Source organism: Eurytemora carolleeae, unplaced genomic scaffold, assembly GCF_000591075.1.
Source record: "Eurytemora carolleeae unplaced genomic scaffold, Eaff_2.0 scaffold858, whole genome shotgun sequence".
Lineage (NCBI taxonomy): Eukaryota > Metazoa > Arthropoda > Copepoda > Calanoida > Temoridae > Eurytemora > Eurytemora carolleeae.
In genome coordinates, this window is record NW_019397386.1 from 48820 (window position 1) to 70446 (window position 21627).

General features: G+C 31.1%; 1 protein-coding gene and 2 long non-coding RNA genes across 3 annotated transcripts; 2 read left to right on the forward strand and 1 right to left on the reverse strand.

The window, feature by feature from the left end:
* Positions 1-14321: 14321 nt before the first annotated feature.
* On the reverse strand, positions 14322-15063 carry LOC111714010 (uncharacterized). The gene is made up of 2 exons (XM_023489008.1): positions 14946-15063; positions 14322-14701 (listed from the first exon to the last, which is right to left on the reverse strand). Exons 1-2 carry the CDS (start codon positions 15061-15063, stop codon positions 14322-14324), a joined length of 498 nt encoding a protein of 165 aa, XP_023344776.1.
* Positions 15064-15454: 391 nt separating this feature from the next.
* Positions 15455-18706, forward strand: LOC111714013 (uncharacterized). The gene is made up of 3 exons (XR_002767861.1): positions 15455-16416; positions 16986-17046; positions 18488-18706. It is a non-coding gene; the product is annotated as an uncharacterized LOC111714013 (long non-coding RNA).
* Positions 18707-18984: 278 nt separating this feature from the next.
* Positions 18985-20649, forward strand: LOC111714014 (uncharacterized). Its single transcript, XR_002767862.1, has 3 exons — positions 18985-19026; positions 19795-19842; positions 19921-20649. It is a non-coding gene; the product is annotated as an uncharacterized LOC111714014 (long non-coding RNA).
* Positions 20650-21627: the final 978 nt, after the last annotated feature.

Sequence of the window (21627 nt, forward strand, 5' to 3'; positions counted from 1 at the left end):
ATTCGGGATTAAAAAATTGGAGTTAGTGGCAAAGATCTAATTTCTTTGTTACTATACTTAAAGGGGTTGACCGACAAAGATAAGAATCGAACTGGGAATTAAAAAATATGAGGAACCATTGGATAGCATGTGGATAGCATGTGGATAGCATGTGACACGTTTTTACATTGTATAATTTCTAAAACTATTCTTTATAATATCACAAGAGAGACTAATTCAGCCTAAATAAAGTTTGAAGACGACATTTCCAGAGGGTTTAATCAATAAATCATTATTTGATCCCGGAATCTTTACTATCATGAATGAGAATTTGTATTTATAATAACAAACTAAAGATTGAATAATGTTTTTGAGAAATTAATAGTGTATTTCTTAATTTTTGTTTATTCTGAACCGGTTTGACATAAATTTTTTGGCTATCGCAAAACTATTAAGACTTTATTTAAGTGGGGCACTGTAATCTTGCCACGCTACATTTTTTTGCATAAAACGTGCTGGCTTTTCCTCTTTACTGGGTACCCTGACTGGACGTTACGACTAAATGCATATATAGTACGTGTTGTACCGGCACGGGTCATGCAACTCTTACACTGAGGTTGGTGAATAGAGCTCCAAGCGGACAGATCTTGGATTAACTCGAGAGAAGATGTAAAAAACGTTTGGATCGGAAAATATTAATTGATTACTTTTTTCATTTTTCTCTCAACCTGTTTAAAATTAGTTTTTACCAGAAGTTTTGTGACATTTCTCATCAGGGATATTAAATAATTGTTAAAAAAAACTTGTATGTGGTAGAAACCTCTGAATTAGTCCATCCAGTGAGATTTTGAAAAAAAAGTTTTGCGCTCTTTCTTAAATATCCTTGTTTAATAATGGTGCGCTCTCAGCTCAACTACCCCACCTTGCCAGTCACTCCCTTTTATTTGTTTACACTAGAGTTTTGTCTGGATATTCGGTAAACTTCAGACTGATTCCCTACTTCAGACTGATTCCCTACTTCAGACTGATTCCCTACTTCAGACTGATTCCCTACTTCACTTCAGACTGATTCCCTACTTCAGACTGATTCCCTACTTCAAACTGATTCCCTGCTTCAGACTGATTCCCTGCTTCAGACTGATTCCCTGCTTCAGACTGATTCCCTGCTTCAGACTGATTCCCTGCATCCTAAACGACGACATCGTACATATTTTTCAAACTTTAGCTCCTTAACGTGACATAAAGTCCGAAAGTGGCAAATCTGTCTTATAGCGTTCATAAAGTTAACCTTCTCTTTTTAATATCTTAATCTAACTAAGAGTCAAATGTTGCAAGCTCTCAAATGATAAGAATTTTGCCAATTACTTCTAAAAACTATAAGAGCTAAAACAAGTGTCTTATATTTCCTAAATGTATATGTCTAGGGCTATAAAAAGTATAAGTGAGTTAGTGAGGAAAAATCAAAGGCCAAGGCGCTGCGACACTTTAAAGTCAACCCAGACTTGAAAACTGATGCAACATTCCATGTAATCTACGAACATGCAGGCAAACTCCAGCCCTATCTTACGACCTATTTAAACAAGTGTTAACTTCTTATAAAAATCTGCATGTATGAAGTTAAGAGAGGTATCATTAAACTTATCTAACTAAACACCGAGAAACTTCTCTGCTCAATTTATCAAAGTTTACTTCATAAACTATTTCAACTATTAATATAGAGATAAGATATTGTAAAATATAAAATATAAATATTTTAACATAATAAATTATTAAAAAAGTAATTTTTTGTTGCAGCAAACACCAAACCCACAAAAATACAACACATATACATACAAATACAAAATGAAAAGTATATATAAAGATTAAAGAATCGAGAATACAGAATACAGTGCAGTACAGAATGCAGAATACAGAATGGAGAATTGGTACAGCATGCAGGATAAAGAACACAACAGAATACAGAATATTAATACAGAGTACAGGATAGGGTAAACTAAATACAGAATGCAGAATATTGAATGGTGTCTATCAGAATACAGAATATTGAATGGGGTTTATCAGAATACACAGTAAGGAAGAGAGAAGAATGCAACCTTGAATCAACACTCTGGAACTAAAAGAGTATCTGAGAGAAAATCTTGAAGGATGCCGGCAGTGAAACCTCGGGGTTTAGGGACGGACAGAGGAAGATAAGAAATCAGGGTGCGGAGAGAGGAGACGGGATAATATTAAATAAAATCAAAGAGAGAGGAGACGGGCTAATATTAGATAAAATCAAGGAGAGAGGAGACGGGATAATATTGGATACAATCAAGGAGAGAAGAGACGGGATAATATTAGATAAAATCAAGGAGAGGAGAGACGGGATAATATAAGAAAAAATCAAGGAGAGGAGAGACGGGATAATATTAGATAAAATCAAGAAGAGAAGAGACGGGATAATATTAGATAAAATCAAGGAGAGGAGAGACGGGATAATATTAGATAAAATCAAGGAGAGGAGAGACGGGAAAATATTAGATAAAATCAAGGAGAGAAGAGACGGGATAATATTAGATAAAATCAAGGAGAGAAGAGCCGGGATAATGTTAGATAAAATCAAGGAGAGAAGAGACGGGATAGTATTGGATAAAATGAAGGAGAGAGGAGACGGGATAATATTGGATAAAATCAAGGAGAGAAGAGACGGGATAATATTAGGTAAAATCAAGGAGAGAATAGACGGGATAATAATAGATAAAATCAAGGAGAGAAGAAATGGGATGATATTAGATAAAATCAAGAAGAGAAGAGACGGGATAATATTAGATAAAATCAAGAAGAGAAGAGACGGGATAATATTAGATAGAATCAAGAAGAGAAGAGACGGGATAATATTAGATAAAATCAAGGAGAGGAGAGACGGGATAATATTAGATAAAATCAAGGAGAGAGGAGAGACAGGATAATATTAGATAAAATCAAGGAGATGAGATGGGATATTGTTAGATAATATCAAGGAGAGGAGAGACCGGACGTTATTAGATAGAATCAAGGAGAGAGGAGATGATATAAGATAGAATCAAGGAGAGGAAATGGATAAAAATAGATAAATTCAAGGAGAGGAAAGACAGGATAACATAAGATAAAATCAAGGAGAGGAGAGACGGGATGATACTAGGTAAAATCAAGGAGAGGAGAGACGAGATAATATAAGATAAAATCAAGGAGAGAAGAGACTGGATACTATTAGATAAAATCAAGGAGAGGAGATGGGATTATATCAGATAAAATCAAGGAAAGAGAAGATGATATTAGATACACTCAAGGTGAGGAGATGGGATAATATTAGACAAAATCAAGGAGAGGTGAGATTTGATAATGTTAGATAAAATCAAGGAGAGGTGAGATTTGATAATATTAGATAAACTTGGAGAGACCAGACGATATTAGATAAAATCAAGGAGAGTAAAGCCGGGTGATACTAGGTAAAATCAAGGATAATATTAGATAAAAATAAGGAGAGAGGAGATAATATATGATAGAGTTAAGGAAAGAAGATTGGATAATATTAGATAAAATCAAGGAGAGGAGAAATAGCATAATATTAGATAAAATCTAGTTGAGAAGAGACGGGATAATATTAGATCAAATCAAGGAGAGGAGACGGGATAATATTGGATAAAATCAAGGAGAGGAGAAATAGCATAATATTAGATAAAATCTAGTTGAGAAGAGACGGGATAACATTAGATAAAATCAAGGAGAGGAGAGACGGGATAATATTGGATAAAATCAAGGAGAGAAGAGACGGGATAATATTGGATAAAATCAAGGAGAGAAGAGATGGGATGATATTAGATAAATCAAGGAGAGGAGACGGGATAATATTAGATAAAATCAAGGAGAAGAGACGGGATAATATAAGAAAAAATCAAGGAGACAAGACATGACATGGGAAAATATTAGATAACATTAAGGAGAGAAGAGACGGGATATTATTGGTTAAAACCAAGGAGAGGAGAGACGGGATAATATTAGATAAATCAAGGAGAGGAGACGGGATAATATTAGATAAAATCAAGGAGAAGAGACGGGATAATATAAGAAAAAATCAAGGAGACAAGACATGACATGGGAAAATATTAGATAACATTAAGTAGAGAAGAGACGGGATATTATTGGATAAAATCAAGGAGAGAAGAGACGGAATTTTATTGAATAAAATCAAGAGACAGAATAATAAAATAAACTCAAGAAGAGGATTTTTTTTTTGGGGGGGGGGAAAGAGACAAAAGTTAAAAGAATAATGATGAGTATATATATATATGGAAATTATTAGAACAGTCGAATTTTATTAAAAAGATCCGATAGTGTTTTTTTTAATCATTGATTATTTTAATTCTATTTATCGAGAGCTGCTGCAAATATTTTTCTATAAATGAACTTTTATTGAACGATTATTTTGTAAAATGGGACTTTTAAGCATAATTTAAAGTGACAGTCCATTTGAAGAGGAGAATCCTCGATTCACATCAGTACCCTTTAACCCTTTGGCTGATAAAGGATGTCGGACATATCCCTATATATCTACTGTATATATCCCTATATATCTACTGTATATTTCCCTATATATCTACTTAAACTTTTTTAAATTGCTAAACACTTTGTTTTCAAGCTGTTAAATATTTAAAAAATATCAAAAGTCACTTTCTAAAAGTGACAGAAAATAGAATTTACATTTGACTGATTCAAAACGCTCCTTTTTAGTTATGCAAGTAACAGATCATCTGTTTTAGTTCAGTTCAGACTGTTCACTAGTACAGTGTACATAGTGTAAGTGGCGTTTTAGAGGAATTAAAGTGGGTTTTGACAGACTCGGTAAACAGTCAAAGTTTTAAAGGGTTGAATCTGACCTTTCCCTCTTTGCTATGAGCTTTGAGGGTCATTTGAACTTCCACTCACAGTCTTTATAAGAGGTTCAATGCTCTGCAAATCATCAAGCAATCTTTAAATAAGGTATGACGAGTATTAGCAGTTAGTACAAATGAGAAAGTATGGAGTAATATCTCTTACTAAACCAGTTTATAGATGACAAAGTATCTGCGGGTCTTCGTGTTAATCCACCTTAAAGTCCTCTATTAAAAAGATATTGGTTCGACACATTTGAAAGAATACAATTTCCGTTATGTAATGTAAAATAACACGTTCTCGAATTAAAGAGACTGTTAGCGTAATTTCAAGTGGTCCACCATGCAAAGATGACATTTCTCGGTTCGCAACAGCTTTGTCTGCTCAAGCATGAATTAGACATTGTTGTTTATAATTTGGAAAACAGATTATTTTTAATTTTGTATTCTCTTTAAAAATGACTCGCTGGAAAACTTAAAGGAATCGGGCATTGCCATGTTTGTATGGATGGTTTCTTGAAATTACGCGGACAGTCCCTTTAAAAAACTTATTTATTCGATATAATCTTGCCTTTTGTAATACGGTTTCAAAGCTGTTTTGACTAAAAATAAAATTGAAAGAATTTCAAGATTTATAGCTTGATAAAAAATCCAATCTCGTTACATGCATATTGTATGTAGTTTTCATGAAATAATAAAAACATTCTTTTACACGATTTTAGGAGTTTTTAGTTATTTTATTCAATTGAATTTTTTAAAGATCAATTTTTAGATTAATTTTAACCAGAGTGCAGTACAGAGGTATTAGTAGGAAGAGCTTGGAATTTTGAATGGATCGGGCAGAAAAATACAATTTAAAGCATAAATTTAAATGATTATATCAACTGCTTATGTACTATGTAGGCTTTATCTGAAGCAGTTTGATGATAGATTCATATTCTTAGGTTTTATTGCAATTTTCAAATATAAATGAAACAGTTAATCAGTTAATTTTTTTAAGTATGAAATATTAAGCGTCAGCGCATACACGTGGTTTTCTGCTAGGCCTTTAGATTACAAATTTCTTTTATATCTGTAGTTTATAGATGAAGTTTATTCCAATTTGATTAACCCAAGAGGAATCTTCATAACAGGATTTCAATTTAAAATATTTTCTTGTAAATAAGCTAAAATCCTGTTTTCTTGTAAATAAGATAAATCCTGTTTTCTTGTAAATTGTAAATAAGCTAAAATTCTGTTTTCTTGTGAATAAGATAAAATCCTGTTTACATGTAAATAAGCTAAAATCCTGTTTTCTTGTAAATAAGCTAAAATCATGTTTTCTTGTAAATATGATAAAATCCTGTTTTCTTGTAAATAAGCTAAAATCCTGTTTTCTTGTAAATAAGATAAAATCCTGTTTTCTTGTTAATAAGCTAAAATCCTGTTTTCTTATAAATAAGATAAAATCCTGCTTTCTTGTAAATAAACTAAAATCCTGTTTTTTTGTAAATAAGCTAGAATCCTGTTTTCTTGTAAATAAGCTAAAATCCTGTTTTCTTGTAAATAAACTAAAAACATGTTTTCTTGTAAATAAGATAAAATCCTGTTTTCTTGTAAATAAGCTAAAATCATGTTTTCTTGTAAATAAGATAAAATCCTGTTTTCTTGTAAATAAGCTAAAATCCTGTTTTCTTGTAAATAGGATAGAATCCTGTTTTCTTGTAATTAAGCTAAAAATCCTGTTTTCTTGTAAAAAAGCTAAAATCCTGTTTTCTTGTCAATAAGATAAAAAACCTGTTTTCTTGTAAATAAGCTAAAATCCTGTTTTCTTGTAAATAAGCCAAAATCCTGTTTTCTTGTAAATAAGCTAAAATCCTGTTTTCTTGTATATAAGATAAAATTCTGTTTTCTTGTTAATAAGTTAAAATCTTGTTTTCTTGTAAATAAGATAAAATCATGTTTTCTTGTAAATAAACTAAAATCCTGTTTTCTTGTAAATAAGCTAAAATCCTGTTTTCTTGTAAATAAGCTAAAATCCTGTTTTCTTGTAAATAATCTAAAAACATGTTTTCTTGTAAATAAGATAAAATCCTGTTTTCTTGTAAATAAGCTAAAATCATGTTTTCTTGTAAATAAGATGAAATCCTGTTTTCTTGTAAATAAGCTAAAATCCTGTTATCTTGTAAATAAGATAAAATCCTGTTTTCATTTAAATAAGTTAAAATCCTGTTTTCTTGTAAATAGGATAAAATCCTGTTTTCTTGTAAATAAGCTAAAATCCTGTTTTCTTGTTAATAAGCTAAAATCCTGTTTTCTTGTAAATAAGCTAAAATCCTGTTTTCTTGTAAATAAGTTAAAATCCTGTTTTCATGTAAATAAGATAAATGCCTGTTTTCTTGTAAATAAGCTAAAATCCTGTTTTCTTGTTAATAAGCTAAAATCCTGTTTTCTTGTAAATAAGCTAAAATCCTGTTTTCTTGTTAATAAGATAAATGCCTGTTTTCTTGTAAATAAGCTAAAATCCTGTTTTCTTGTTAATAAGCTAAAATCCTGTTTTCTTGTAAATAATCAGGATATCTCAGGATATCTCAGGATATCTAAGGATATCTCAAGATATCGCAGGATATCTCAGGATATCGCAGGATATCGCAGGATATCTCAGGATATCGCAGGATATCTCAGGATATCGCAGGATATCTTAGGATATCTCAGGATATCGCAGGATATCGCAGGATATCTCAGGATATCTCAAGATATCTCAGGATATATCAGGATATCTCAGGATATCTCAGGATATATCAGGATATCGCAGGATATCTCAGGATATCTCAGGATATCTCAGGATATCTCAGGATATCTCAGGATATCTCAGGATATCTCAGGATATTATCTCAGGATATCTCAGGATATCTCAGGATATCTCAGGATATCTCAGGATATCTCAGGATATCTCACAGGATATCTCAGGGTATCTCAGGATATATCAGGATATCTCAGGATATCTCAGGATATCTCAGGGTATCTCAGGATATCTCAGGATATCTCAGGATATCTCAGGATATCTCAGGATATCTCAGGATATCTCAGGATATCTCAGGATATCTCAGGATATCTCAGGATATCTCAGGATATCATCTCAGGATATCGCAGGATATCGCAGGATATCTCAGGATATCTCAGGATATCTCAGGATATCTCAGGATATCTCAGGATATCTCAGGATATCTCATGATATCTCAGGATATCTCAGGATATCTCAGGATATCTCAGGAACACCTAAGCGTACTTTGTTTTTGAATTTCATATTTCACGGTCTAACTAGTGTATATATCTACTAACTAGTGCATATATATCTACTTATTATGTTGTGCGAATAAATCTTTGCTTGTCTGTCTGTGTGTTTGTTTGTATGTAACCGATAAACGTCAAAACGGACCCGAAATTAATGTGGGACCTCACATGTCCACAGAAAAGGTTCATGGTACATCAATATTGGACAAAAATTCATGGAAAATATTTGGAATGTTTTTTGAAAATGCGCCAAATCGACAAAAAAACGCGCACAAGTATAAATTGATTTAAAATGGCCGACTTTCAATCAGAGCAACAGTTAAAAGCTAAAATTATTTACAGGAAAGAAGCGCCTTAAAAGCCTAGAAACTAATTTTTCTCTACAAGAGTAAACCAAATCAATTTTTAATTTTAAACCCAAGCTAAGAACATTCCCTGGGCTCTTCAGATGTTCCCAATAAAAATTTGAGGCAAATCGGTCATGGGGTTCCTGATTAATAATCGGACATACAAACAAACACACAAAGATCACATTACATCTATAATAGATTATCTAATTTAATTAATCATTTGAACATATGTTCACAGTTTTGATTATTGACCTATTAAATATTCTGAACCTTGAAGGGGGGGGGGGGGGGGATCACGGTTTATGACCATGCATATATGTATTTTCAGAACATAATCAGTTAATTGGAACATCCATACTGGCAACTATTATATTGTTTCTATAGTTTAAATTCGACTAAACAGAATAGAAAACCTACGATTATATATATATTTATATTTATATTTATATCAAAAACTACGTTTTATTTTTTTAATACTTTCCAACAGTTAAATTTTTAATATATCAAAATTTTCTTCAAACGGATTGCACGAATAATAAATTTTCGGTTTTTAGAAAAATTTTATTTAATCCGTTGCTAAATCTTTCTAAATTTCATCTGTTTTTCAGATTTAATATTTGTCACTTTTCAAAGAAAACGTCTGGAAGTGGAAAAATATGTTATTCAAAATGGTGGAAACAACGTTGAAAATATTGATAAAAAGTCGGAAAGTTTTGGATTTTAAAATTCACATCAATTTCAGATATGCATTGCACACGTGGAGATAGTGGTTGTATATTTCAGATATGCATTGCACATGTGGAGATAGTGGTTGTATATTACGTAATAAGTATGCAATGTAAGATTTATAGGGAGCGTTCACGAAAAATAAAAGGGGGACGTTGCGTCCATTCAAATTCAGAAAGTTGAAACATACGACACGGATACATCAATTTAATTCCAAACAAATCATTTAGATATTACAACCTATAGTCATCGATAATTTTTTCGACGCATCCGTATATAGGTGATATTTCATAGTATCTTTTATTCTTTCTGATCTGAGAGTTACTTTTGAAAACATTTATTCCTCTTTCGAGGATTTTTGATAATAAAGACGACATTTTCACATTTTCTAGGAATGTTCGAAAATCCAGCGCTAGTCGTGAAAACAAGTTGTAAGCTAAATATTATTTTTTTAAAATCAAAGATATTATGAAACATCAGCAATGTACGAATGCGTCGAAAAATAATTTATGTTTATAGGTTGTAATATCTGAATGATTTGTTTGAAACTAAATTGATTGTATACGATTCGGATCGTAGTTGCAACTTTCTGAATATGTGTGGACGCTACGTTCTTCGGTAAAAGACGTTTTTAACAATTTTATCCTTATAGACGTAACAGATAGGAGTAAGATTAATAGCGGTCAAAAGCGCTTATTTTTTGCCGTGCCCGTAAGCCTGAATCCCTTTTAATTTTTCGCGAACACTCCTTTTAAGGATGAAATAAAATGCATATCTAATATGAAGCAATATATCCAGGTACGTTGAGCAGCAAAGCAATATGAAGCAATATCGTATCTGTATTCCAAAAATTGGAGATATTACTTTTAAATATATAACACCATTTTCTTGAATGAAACCGAAATAGGGAATAAAAAAGTTAAGGAAAATTTTGCAAAATTGTGTCGCTTAAAGGGAGTGACCGGCAATGTAAGGTGGTTGAACTGAGTATGCAGTATTCTATACATCGTAGAAACGTTTTATTTGTCTCAAATGAATCCTAAAATATTTTTCCAAAATACTACATATTCAGTTTAACCACCATAAACTGCCGGTCACTCCCTTTAAAGGGGGATTTTTTTCTATGAATTTTTTCATTTAGATATTCTTAAACTTCAGTGATTTTGCTACAACAAAAACAACAATTTTTCCGATTCTTTTTAATCTCTGTTTTCGACGAAGAATAAAGATATTCCTCTCATTCCACTTTTTGGGGAAAAATGTTTTTGATCTAATTTTCTTTTTAAATATTTTTAATTGATTAATTTAATAATTATAAGTGCTCTTCAAAATTTAACGTTAAAGGAGTTCCAGAGTTCTCTTTCCTTTCAGAACAAAAACAAACTAAAACTAAAAAATAATAAAAAACAAAACAAAACAAAAGGCAAAAAGAGAAAACGAAACATTAAGGAAACAAAAACAGTAGACGTCAAATTAAAACAAGAATAAAAGAGAATTAAAAACAAAAGTATATATATTAAATAAGAGAAACAATTATTTTTTAAATCGATTGAGTAAAATCTGTAAAAATTACATTATCACTATTTAAGAATTAAAAAGTACTAAAAACAAGAAAGTATTAGACTCTAATGAAATATTTATACAAAGTGTGTTTGGAGAAAAACACTGACCAATCCATTTAAGAATAAAAATAAAATATTTACTAAAACTACTTAAATAAACAAAGGAATTGAGTCTTTGCCAACAATTCTGATTTCCCAACGCTTATATCTTTGCAACCCAATAGCGAAGAACTTAGCTGTTTCAAACTATGAATAATGTTAGATCAAATTATCTAAATTTGAAATATCAAAGCTTAACACCATCAGGTTGCAAAAATATATGATTTAGATTTGAGTGTGTGGCAAAGGTTCAATCCCTTTAATCATCAAATTAAAAGTTTTGTTTTAGTGTTTTTTGCTGCTTCAATTTATCACCAGATTTGAGAGTAAACAGCATCAGGCAATTTTTTCCTTTTAATTTAATCAGTTTGTATAAGATGTTGTTACCTTTCTCGGGATTTTAATTGCATTTTAATTGATTCAGTGTTCTTTTTAAACAAAAAGAAATCCATTAGAAATCGCTTAATTAAATTCGCATATTAATGGGATTGAGCCCCATATTCAAATTTCTAATCCCAAAATATTTGTAAAGATTTTGAAATTAAACTCTTTGTTTTGTTTTTGTGACATTATATTTCGTCTCTTTGCATTTGCATATTTCACCGCAGAAAAGAAACGCCCGAGTAATCATGACTCCATAATTCTTCTTTAATATTCATCATATCGAAATCATTATGTCTTTTCCTAAAACTTATATTTTGTGGCATCAATTTTAACTAAGAGCGTTCAATGTTCCATGTTACGATGCTAGCAATAATCTTCTTTAATTTGAACTAGCTCCCGTGCATGTGTATAGGAAAGGATGCACAGAGTTAATTGTAGCATTTTCTAATATGAGATAACACACACTGTGTTTGTAGCATCTCCCTGTCAAATAGCTCAAAAGATTTTGACCTTATAAAATTTTAATTAAAAATCTTCGTACTTCTTTTTCAAATGTTTATTACACAAAGTTATGTTTATATTTATTCAAGCACGATATCTTATTATAAATAATGTATATTTAAAATTCAGTGATGGTGATGGACCAAACCTCTGTAGAGTAAAAAAGTAGATGTTAGTTCCACATTTATTGAAGATATATTTCGGTCTGGGTTGACCCTCGTCAGTTCTTGAGATTGTTTCTTCACAAAGATTAAAAACAAATAAATAATGTAGTTTTTTTTTTCTTCTGAACTGCTGCCTTGTCAATACTTGAATATAAATTTACCATCAGTTTTGGCAAAAAAAAACGAAAATATGTATCCCGAAAATAATAGACTTCCCCTTAATTTATTTACAAATGAACGCACACGATAATTATCGTAAAATAGTTTTTGTTAAATCCGTACAACCAATTTTGTAAACTTTATATATAACGTCGATACAGAAATAAATATCTAGATCTTAAAAAATATTTCGTCTCTTTGTTACATTTCTAGTTCGGCCTTTGTTGATAAAAGAAGCACTAAAATCAAAGAGAAATTTAGGAATACCATTCTTTTGATCTTCCAAAATATGGAGAAAATAAAACATTAAAATGAAAAATGATTTTCAGAATTCACGTTTCCGTCCTTTTTCCTCAATTTCAAACATATTTGAAATAGGTAAGTACTATTGTTACTTTTTGGTTCACTTTGAGAATATTTATAAATTTCAAAATGACCCTTATCAGCTATTTGACAATTCAATATGATCTACACAACCAGGATAAATAACTTTAAGATACTTTTACATATTCTCAAAGAAAGAAAAGACCAAAAAATCGTTTAAATATTTTAAGGTGTACTTTTTTAAAAAGAAAGCTAAGAACAAGAACTATTTTTTCATTCCTGATACTGCATTCACCAATAATGAACCTATATAGATTTATTGGTAATTTATTGGCGGTGTATTTTCTTTAGAGACAATGATGAAAAAGAAGAAATTCGTCATTTTTAAACCATTTTTATCATTCATCGTTTTCTATTAAAAAACTTAGAGAATCATCTGTTTTGTTTTCCAAGAACACATTATTTTTTGATTAAAATGAATTACCAGGAAAGGGCCTAGCATTGTGATATTTTTTAAGATTATGATTAGATTAATATTTGTTATACTAGTACTAAAGGTAGGATCAATACCTCTGCTTCATTGTTATCGTTAATGAGTTCTATAATACACAATTCAAAACCAGGAATTCTCTTTCTCGTTTTTCTATATTTAGTCTTTGTCTGTCTGGCTGTCTGTTTGTTCGTTTTTATCAAATAAACGTCTAAACGGCTGAACTGATCAGGCCCAATTTTTGCGTGGGACCTCAGATGACCCGAGGGAAGGTTTATAAATGATCAAAATTTCAAATATAGCCTTGAAAATCCACGATTTTTTTTTATAAAATCCGCGAACTTCTTTTTGTTTTGTTTTACAATGTATACAAACAAAATGTTCACAATTGAGATAGAAGAAAGCTTAGTTCTTCAATAATTTACTCCTTTTTGTTATCAGGAAATAATCCATTTTGTCTCATCCGGAAACGGAATCATTTGGAATTTAAAATATTTTGAAAAGCGCTCCTCTTAATATCAATTACGTTGTTCACCTTTTTTGATTTATTTCGACTGTAAATCTACACTAAAAGTTTAACTAAAGCTTAAATAATGGACCATGTAAACAACATTGCAGAATTCTTCAAATTTTGTTTTATTGAAAAGTATTTTGGATTTGAAAACTTGACTTTTTTGACAAAGACTCAATTCCTTTAAAAGAAAAAAAGTTGATTTTTTTATTTTTTCAGTAAAGCGTTATTACTATTAGAATATGATTTTAAGAAATCAAATCTAATTGAATGATATCTTTTTAAATCAAAGATTTACAGACTAAAATTTCTAAACCTCCATTTGTCTAAAATTTAGGTAGGATAAATGCCAGCGAAGGACAATGTGATCAATAAAGAAGCGTAAAACAAATAAACTATACTTAGAACAATTTGCTATATTGCAGGAAATTCTTTTCTAAATCTTCAACCTGGAAAATCCATCGCACCATCCCATTTCAGGTAACGATAATAGTGAATAATGAAAATATAAAATTAAAAAAATGAAAGGATGCATAATGATAAATAATGTACTGATGATAAATATAATTGTGATAATAAATAATGATTATATGGTAGGTTATACATGATGATACAGTAATATAAACGGCAGCAAAAATACTTTCCTCATTTTGCCTTTTTCATTTTAGACCTTTACAGCGGCCTCATGTTCAACAACAACCTAATCAACAGCATAGTCACATTCAATTTCAACAGCATCAGCAACAACAACATCATCATCAACAACAACCACAACTGACTACACAGCTACGCCAACCACAACTGAATACACAGCTACAACATCCACTACTGAATACACAGCTACACCAACCACTACTGAATACACAGCTACACCAACCACAACTGAATACACAGCTACAACAACCACTACTTAATACACAGCTACACCAACCACTACTGAATACACAGCTACACCAACCACTACTGAATACGCAGCTACACCAACCACTACTGAATACACAGCTACACCAACCACTACTGAATGCACAGCTACACCAACCACAACTGAATACACAGCTACACCAGCCATTACTGAATACACAGCTACAACAACCACAACAACCTCTACTGAATACACAGCTGCAACAACCACAACAACCTCTACTGAATACACAGCTGCAACAACCACAACAACCTCTACTGAATACACAGCTACAACAACCACAACAACCTCTACTGAATACACAGCTGCAACAACCACAACAACTTCTACTGAATACACAGCTACAACAACCTCTACTGAATACACAGCTGCAACAACCACAACAACAGCAGATTCAAAAGCACAGCCAGGTGAAGTTGTGTGTTTTATTCAAACAAATTCTGACAAAAAATGATTGTTTTAAAAATGTTTTAAATTACTAATCTTAATAATAAAGTAAAATTTATATTTATTTTTAGTCGGATTTGCCCCCAAAACTTAAAGATTTTATTGCAGGTATTATTTTAACAATTTATTTCTTTAGAATACCTTTGTATTAAGTATCCATAATACCGATTGTTTGATCTCCATATTCACAGTGGACAATTTTATATTTACGCAGAATCTGCTTGATCTCCATATCCACAGTGGATACTTTTATATTTACGCAGAATCTGCTTGATCTCTTCATTTTTTATTAATTTTTTTATTTAAACATTTAAAATTTGAAAAAGAATTAAATTTTTTTTAACATTGGAGTTGGATTTGTTTTTAGATTTACCTTCCACTTTAATTTCTGTTAGATACTCAAAGTACAATATCTGTTTTTATTTCTTTAATAAAAATCTTTAAATATTAGAGTTGATATAAATAATAAATACGATTCAAGAGAAAACATCTTTTCCATATGAGTTTTTTGTATTTTAATAATAATATTTTCACATTTTTATTTTTTTTCCATATCCACATTTTCTTAAAATTTCAGATCATATCATATCAATATCTAGATATCTGTTTCATCATTCTGTAAAGGTTTTCTATTTTTCATAATCGTCCCTTGGGATAAAAATAATATTCTGCTTAATTTTTAAATAGAGGGTATGAAATCGCAAATGGACATAAAATTACAAATGATGGTCGTTTTGCCAATAGGTTTTCTGCGTTGAAATCTCCGTTAAAATGCATCACTGGAAATATAATAATACCCCTCACTTTCTACGTCCATTAATAATAATATGATGCATCCTGTGTCGTAAGATTACTAAGTTGGCTTGAGAACAGATTAAATATTTAAGTGAGCACAGATAACACAGATTTGATCTAAAATATCTTAACAATATATAAGCTTTAATTTTTATTGTTTATTGTTTATTGTTTAAAATATTGGTGATTTAATTTGGTTTAAGCGGTGCACAGGTCGAAACGGAAATATTTGCGCTAATAGGTTCAAAAACAATGATCACTTTGTTTTGTCCTATCTGATTAATCTATGAATTGAACTATTTCTAAAGTATTCTATGCTTCAAGGTTTAAAAGTATGAATAAATCCTGTAAAGAATGTAGAGTATAGCGGATCCTAAACTATAAAACTGAAGATATATAACATTATTGCCCAGTAGTGCTCTCTCATACATTCACATGAATTCAATTCAAATTGAAATATAAAATCATCAAAAATTCACAGTGCATCACGCCTATTAGGACTGAATTAAACTACGTCAAAACGAACCAGCTTACTCGCCTAAAACTCTATTTATAAATCTTTTTATCTTATAATCTGAGAAATTTTATAATATTAAAAAGTTGAAGTTTAAACTATCAAAGGTTTGTACCGTTGTTGAAAAGATATATGAGCGAAAAAATAGAGTTTAAGACAAGTAACCATTTCTGATATTCCCGGTTTAATGCAAAAATAGCAGTCTACAACAAAGCATACTGCAACTACAATACAAAGCTTTAAGAGATGTTCCAAACTGTTTTTAAGTGATGAGTGATGCCAGTCAAAAGTTAAGGCTTTAGTGTAAATACTAGTCTCTGCGTAAGGGTAAGAGATTGATCAATTTTCTGCCGGAGAAAAAAACTAGAAAAATGTTTTCCAATCAGTATTTTGACCAATATCAGTATAATCCACCAATTTACTGTAAATATCTTCCATCCTAAAGGAATTGAGTTTTTGTCACAAACTCTACTTTTCTAATCTCTATATCTTTGCATACCCAAAACTTTCAAACTAGGAATTCTGCTAGACCAAATAATTACATCTTCAGATTGTAAAGATATAGGGATTAGACAATTTTAGTTTGTGACAAAAACTCAGTTCCTTTATACTATAACTCCTTTAAGATAATTTTCACCTTTGAATTTAATTCCACAAGATAACTTTTCTTAAAATAAATGTGACAATGCAAAATGGTAAAGTTGAAAATTTTATTCTTTGATGATAAGAGAAAGAGCCAACAATAAAGCAATTTGAAAATTAAAGAGACGGGACGTTTATTTCCTCTATTTCCTTTGTAGGGAATGCGTTTTGTTTTTCATATTCTTTTTTAATATAAAGTAGTCGTAATCCATAAAATAAATGGGAAAAATTTTAATTTATTTGATATTTCCCAGGATTAGATTCAATTATCAAGAGTCCTGGGATAGAAAGCTCAAACAAGAATACAAGCTCAAGGTATTTATAATGGAATTCAATTTCAGCCCAAGTCTTCAACATAAAGAAATTGAGTCTTTGCCACAAACTCTGATTTTCTAATCACTATATCTTTGAAACCAAATGTCGCATACCTTAAATATTTCAAACTATGAATTCTGATAGATCAAGTAATCAGAGTTTGAAATATCAAAGGTTTACAACATCGAGTTCTAAAGATATTGTGGTTTAAATATTTGATTTGTTCCAAAGACTCAATTCCTTTGTACCAGCTTTTAAGTTATAAAAAAAGAAAATTTTAATATTAAAGAATATCAAATTTTGCCACAAACATAAATCTTTTTATCTTAATATATTTGCAGCCCAATGCCTTAGATCTTGAATAGTTTGGAGGACAGCAATTGTCTTCTTCCAGTCTAGAAGTTTCGCTTACCAAACCAAATGTATAGATATAAGATTAAAAATTATAAGATTTGTACAATATTTCAAACTATGAATCAAAAAATCCAATTTTTAAAATACAAAATATCAAAATTAGAAAGTCTGAGTATGTGACAATATCCCTTTACCTATCCCTAGACCTAGACCTAGAAATGAGACCTAAACTAGACCAAGATATAGACCTATCCCTAGAACTACCTAGACCTAGACCTAGAACTAGAGCTAGACCTAGACCTAGACCAAGATATAGACCTATCCCTAGAACTATACCTAAACCTAGACCTAGAACTAGAGCTAGACCTAGACCTAGACCAAGATATAGACATATCCCTAGAACTATACCTATACCTAGACCTAAAACTAGACCTAGACCTAGAAATAGACCTAGACCTAGACCTAGAACTGGACCTAGAACTAGACCTAGAACTAGACCTAGAACTAGACCTAGATTTAGACCTAGATTTAGACCTAGATCTGGATCTAGACCAAGAACTAGACCTAGACCTAGACCTAGACCTAGACCTAGACCTAGACCTAGACCTAGACCAAGATCTAGACCTATCTGCATATCTGCATAGACCTAGCTATCCAATCACTATATCAAACCAGCAAGGTTTCAATCCCTGTAATCTGTAAATAGACAATTCAGTGAAGGGTGCAGATCCAATCCCAATCCAAGTTAGTTGTTCATTTGTCGGGTTGAAAATAAACACCAAGCTAGAGGGTCAGCCCAGCCGGGCAGAGTAGGAACTAGATAAAATCCCAATGGGCATGGCGGAACAATTGATCCGCTATTTTGAAACCCCTGAGTGGGTTAGTATTCATGAATAGGTTGAAGGAAGTGTTTATAAGCAAATACTCTCGCTGATCAAAGCAGGAAGTGTTCCGTCTCTACATCCATCGTTTTCTCAACTATTAGTATTTTTTCTCTTTAATGTATAAATAAAGTTAGTGTACTTTACTTCGCTTTATCATTCAATTCATGTAAGCTAGTGTTTATCTTGTAGTTTAATATCCCTAGACCTATCCCTTTATCCTCTGCTGGTCCTGTCAGAGATCCTGTTCTGTTCACTAAACTTGTTGCACTTCAGGAATCATTATCTTTCATTCTACCATTTCGGATTAATATACTGTGAGACTGAGAGCCAGAAAACTGAAACAGAGACACTAGCAATAAGTGATTTTGATGTTATTACAAAACAAATAAATATAAACTTAGATCATTTTCTGCGGTAAATGACAATATATGTGTTTTTTTGCTGAGTGGGAAAAGTGTGCCGTAAAAAATTCCATTTCCGTTCCATTAGAAGGTTAAAAATAATTCATTTTATCGTTAATTAATGCATACGTGGCAAAAATTATCAATAAAATAAAATTGGATATGAGCTTTTTTTAGAAGAACGTTTTTGAGTATCATCATGATAAATCTAATGAAAATTGTCTGCTGTGTCTAATTTGTGTAAAAGATTATATTTGTTTAATTTTGTTTATTTTTAAAAGATAATTGACTAAAGGATCCTGATCATAAATACATAATTATCCCTCCTCATATAAATGCAGGTAAACTTTCAGATATATCAGTTAAGTGCTTTTAGAGTTAAAAAAAATAACAGTAGAGAAAAATCACATAAAACGTTTAATCATTGTCTTTGTTTTATATATAATAGAATATTTAAAATAAGTATTAGAAATGTAAAAAATAAAATCAATTGACATTTAAGAGAATGTTCATCAGTTTTGAGATGGGGTACACTGTACAGGATATGAGACTGGAGATTGTTAACATTAATTATTCTTTACAAGGCATAGGATTGAAATTATCGATTTAAAATGTTTACCCACTTTTAAAATTGGTATTACTCCCTTGCTAAAATTTACCAAAAAAATAGTTTTGATATGCTTGTGACTTTTCTTAGATCATGCATAGTCACTGAAAGATTGAACGAAATATAACATGTTTTAGTGGAATTAGAATTACGAGCAGAACATGACAGACATTTCCAAAATGTAGTATGCCATTCAGTGCCTTCGATGTTAACGAATTTTGGTCAGATTTTGACCATTTTGGCTTATTATTATCTCCGGTAATATTAGCACACAAAAGGATGACACCATTTTGGAAAGGAATTGAGTCTTTGTCACAAACTCAATTTTTTGTATCCCTATATCTTTCTAACCTGTTTGTGTAAACCTTTTATATTTCAAACTTCCATTATACGATCTAACAGAATTTATAGTTTGAAATATTAAAGGTCTACGACATAGGGTTGCAAAAATATAGTGATTATAAAATTAGAGTTTGTTGCAAAGAATCAATTTCTTTTCTAGGACTAGGAGAATTTTGTGACAATTGATCCAAGAATCTAACATGCTAAAGTAGGTTAACAATTAGAGACTGCAAATAATTTTATAGTTCAAAGATATTTTCATGTTTTTGTATCTAATTTATTTTAGGTGTTTTACCTTTAACGAAGAACAAAAAGAAGCTACCCGTGTATCCTCCAAACTACGGCAAACCAGGGACAAAAAACAGAAAGTTCTATGTAGATGCATGTAATTTTAGCGATTTAAAGATAAAAAATTAGATGTCTGACGTATAGATTTTTATGTGGTTCCATCTAAATAATATTTCTAAATCTGTTTTTTCTCTCAGAATTAGTTGTCAGGAACCTACTGAATGGCAAAATAAAGCGGAAAAACTCTTACAAAACGTATTTCCCGAATCATAAAAAATATTATCCTGCTAAATATTTTCCTAATCGTAAACAAGATCTAAGTTAGTAATCCCATGTTTATCGATAAGCAGCGAACTATTGAGACCTGGCTGACTGTAAACTTTTGTTTTAGTTTACACATTGATTAATAAGGACTTCAAATACATCAGTGCTGTATGATTCTTAATAAGTAAAGCTCATTTTCATTTTCTTTTCCCCTGCTGAATCTTATAGTTTGACTAACCTGAATAAAAGTAAGATGTTACAACGTCTTAAAATAAACAGATGTAAATTATTCAACCTGTTGTTGTTTTTTTGGTAGGACGGAGTTTACTCATAGTTACTCCCGCCGTTTACCCACGCTTGGTCTTAGAATAAGATGCTTATATATAAAAGTGCAGACTCAACTTAGAATCTCAAAACCAAGCTAAGAACATCCTTGTGACTCTCCCGAGTTCCCCAATCAAAATTTGAGGCATAGGTTTCTTTAGTTATGATCGGACATACATACAGACAAAAGTCACCCTCAACTAAGCTTTCGGTGTGTACTGCAGTAATCTGCATTAAACTGACCGAAGATATAGTATTGTTTAGTGGACTTTGAAAAACAAACAGAGATTACAACTTAATATAAATTGAAAACTTAAGAGGGAATTCAACCTAAAAATTTAAAATGTTAGAAATATACAGTATTATAACTTTATTATTTTAGAAGACAATCGAAGAATTTGTATAATGTTGGCTATTACATATTATTGAAGCGGCTTTGTATTTGTCCAAGCTGTCAAAAGTTTTCTGCTCTCAGCTTTAAACCGAGCCGAGCTGAAAGTTTAGAATGGGATATCCTTATACCCGATCGGTTAATAAAATTGGAGATTGATAACAAGAGGAGAACAAGCATTATTTAATCTGGAGATTAAGAAAAAGAGGAGATCAAGCATTGATCTCGATATCCACTATTCTAAAGTGTTCAGCTCTGTGAACTTTTTAATGGTGGATATCGGGATAAATGCTTGATCCACTATTTTTCTTAATCTCAATATTAAATAACTCTTGTTCTCCTCTTGTTCTTAATCTGCAGATTAATCAGCCCATCGGAATTAAGGATATACCATTTTAAAGTTTTCAGCTCAGGAGATTAATGAAAGAGGAGATAAGCTTTATTTAATCTTGAAATTAAGAAAAAGAATGGATCAAGTATTTATCCCGATATCCAACATTAAAAAGTTTCCAGCTCAGAATAGTTATCAAACTGCTTTGTATACTAGGGCTCTGATTTGTTTTGAAAATGCATACTTGATTCATTAAATCACAATATATCCTCGGCATTTAATCATTAATAAACATCAAATAAACAATAACATATTCTTAGCCGTTTTTTATTTGAAGCTTAATCTCAAGGAAAGGAATTGAGTCCTTGCCACAAATTCTGATTTACTAATCCATA

Excerpts from the sequence above, each read along its gene's own strand:
- LOC111714010 (XM_023489008.1), bottom strand. The coding sequence starts at position 15,063 with ATGAAGAGATCAAGCAGATTCTGCGTAAATATAAAAGTATCCACTGTG. Across the intron at positions 14,702-14,945 it reads ATATGGAGATCAAACAATCG|CTGTGTATTCAGTAGAGGTT; the intron begins GTATTATGGATA and ends TGGTTGTTGCAG.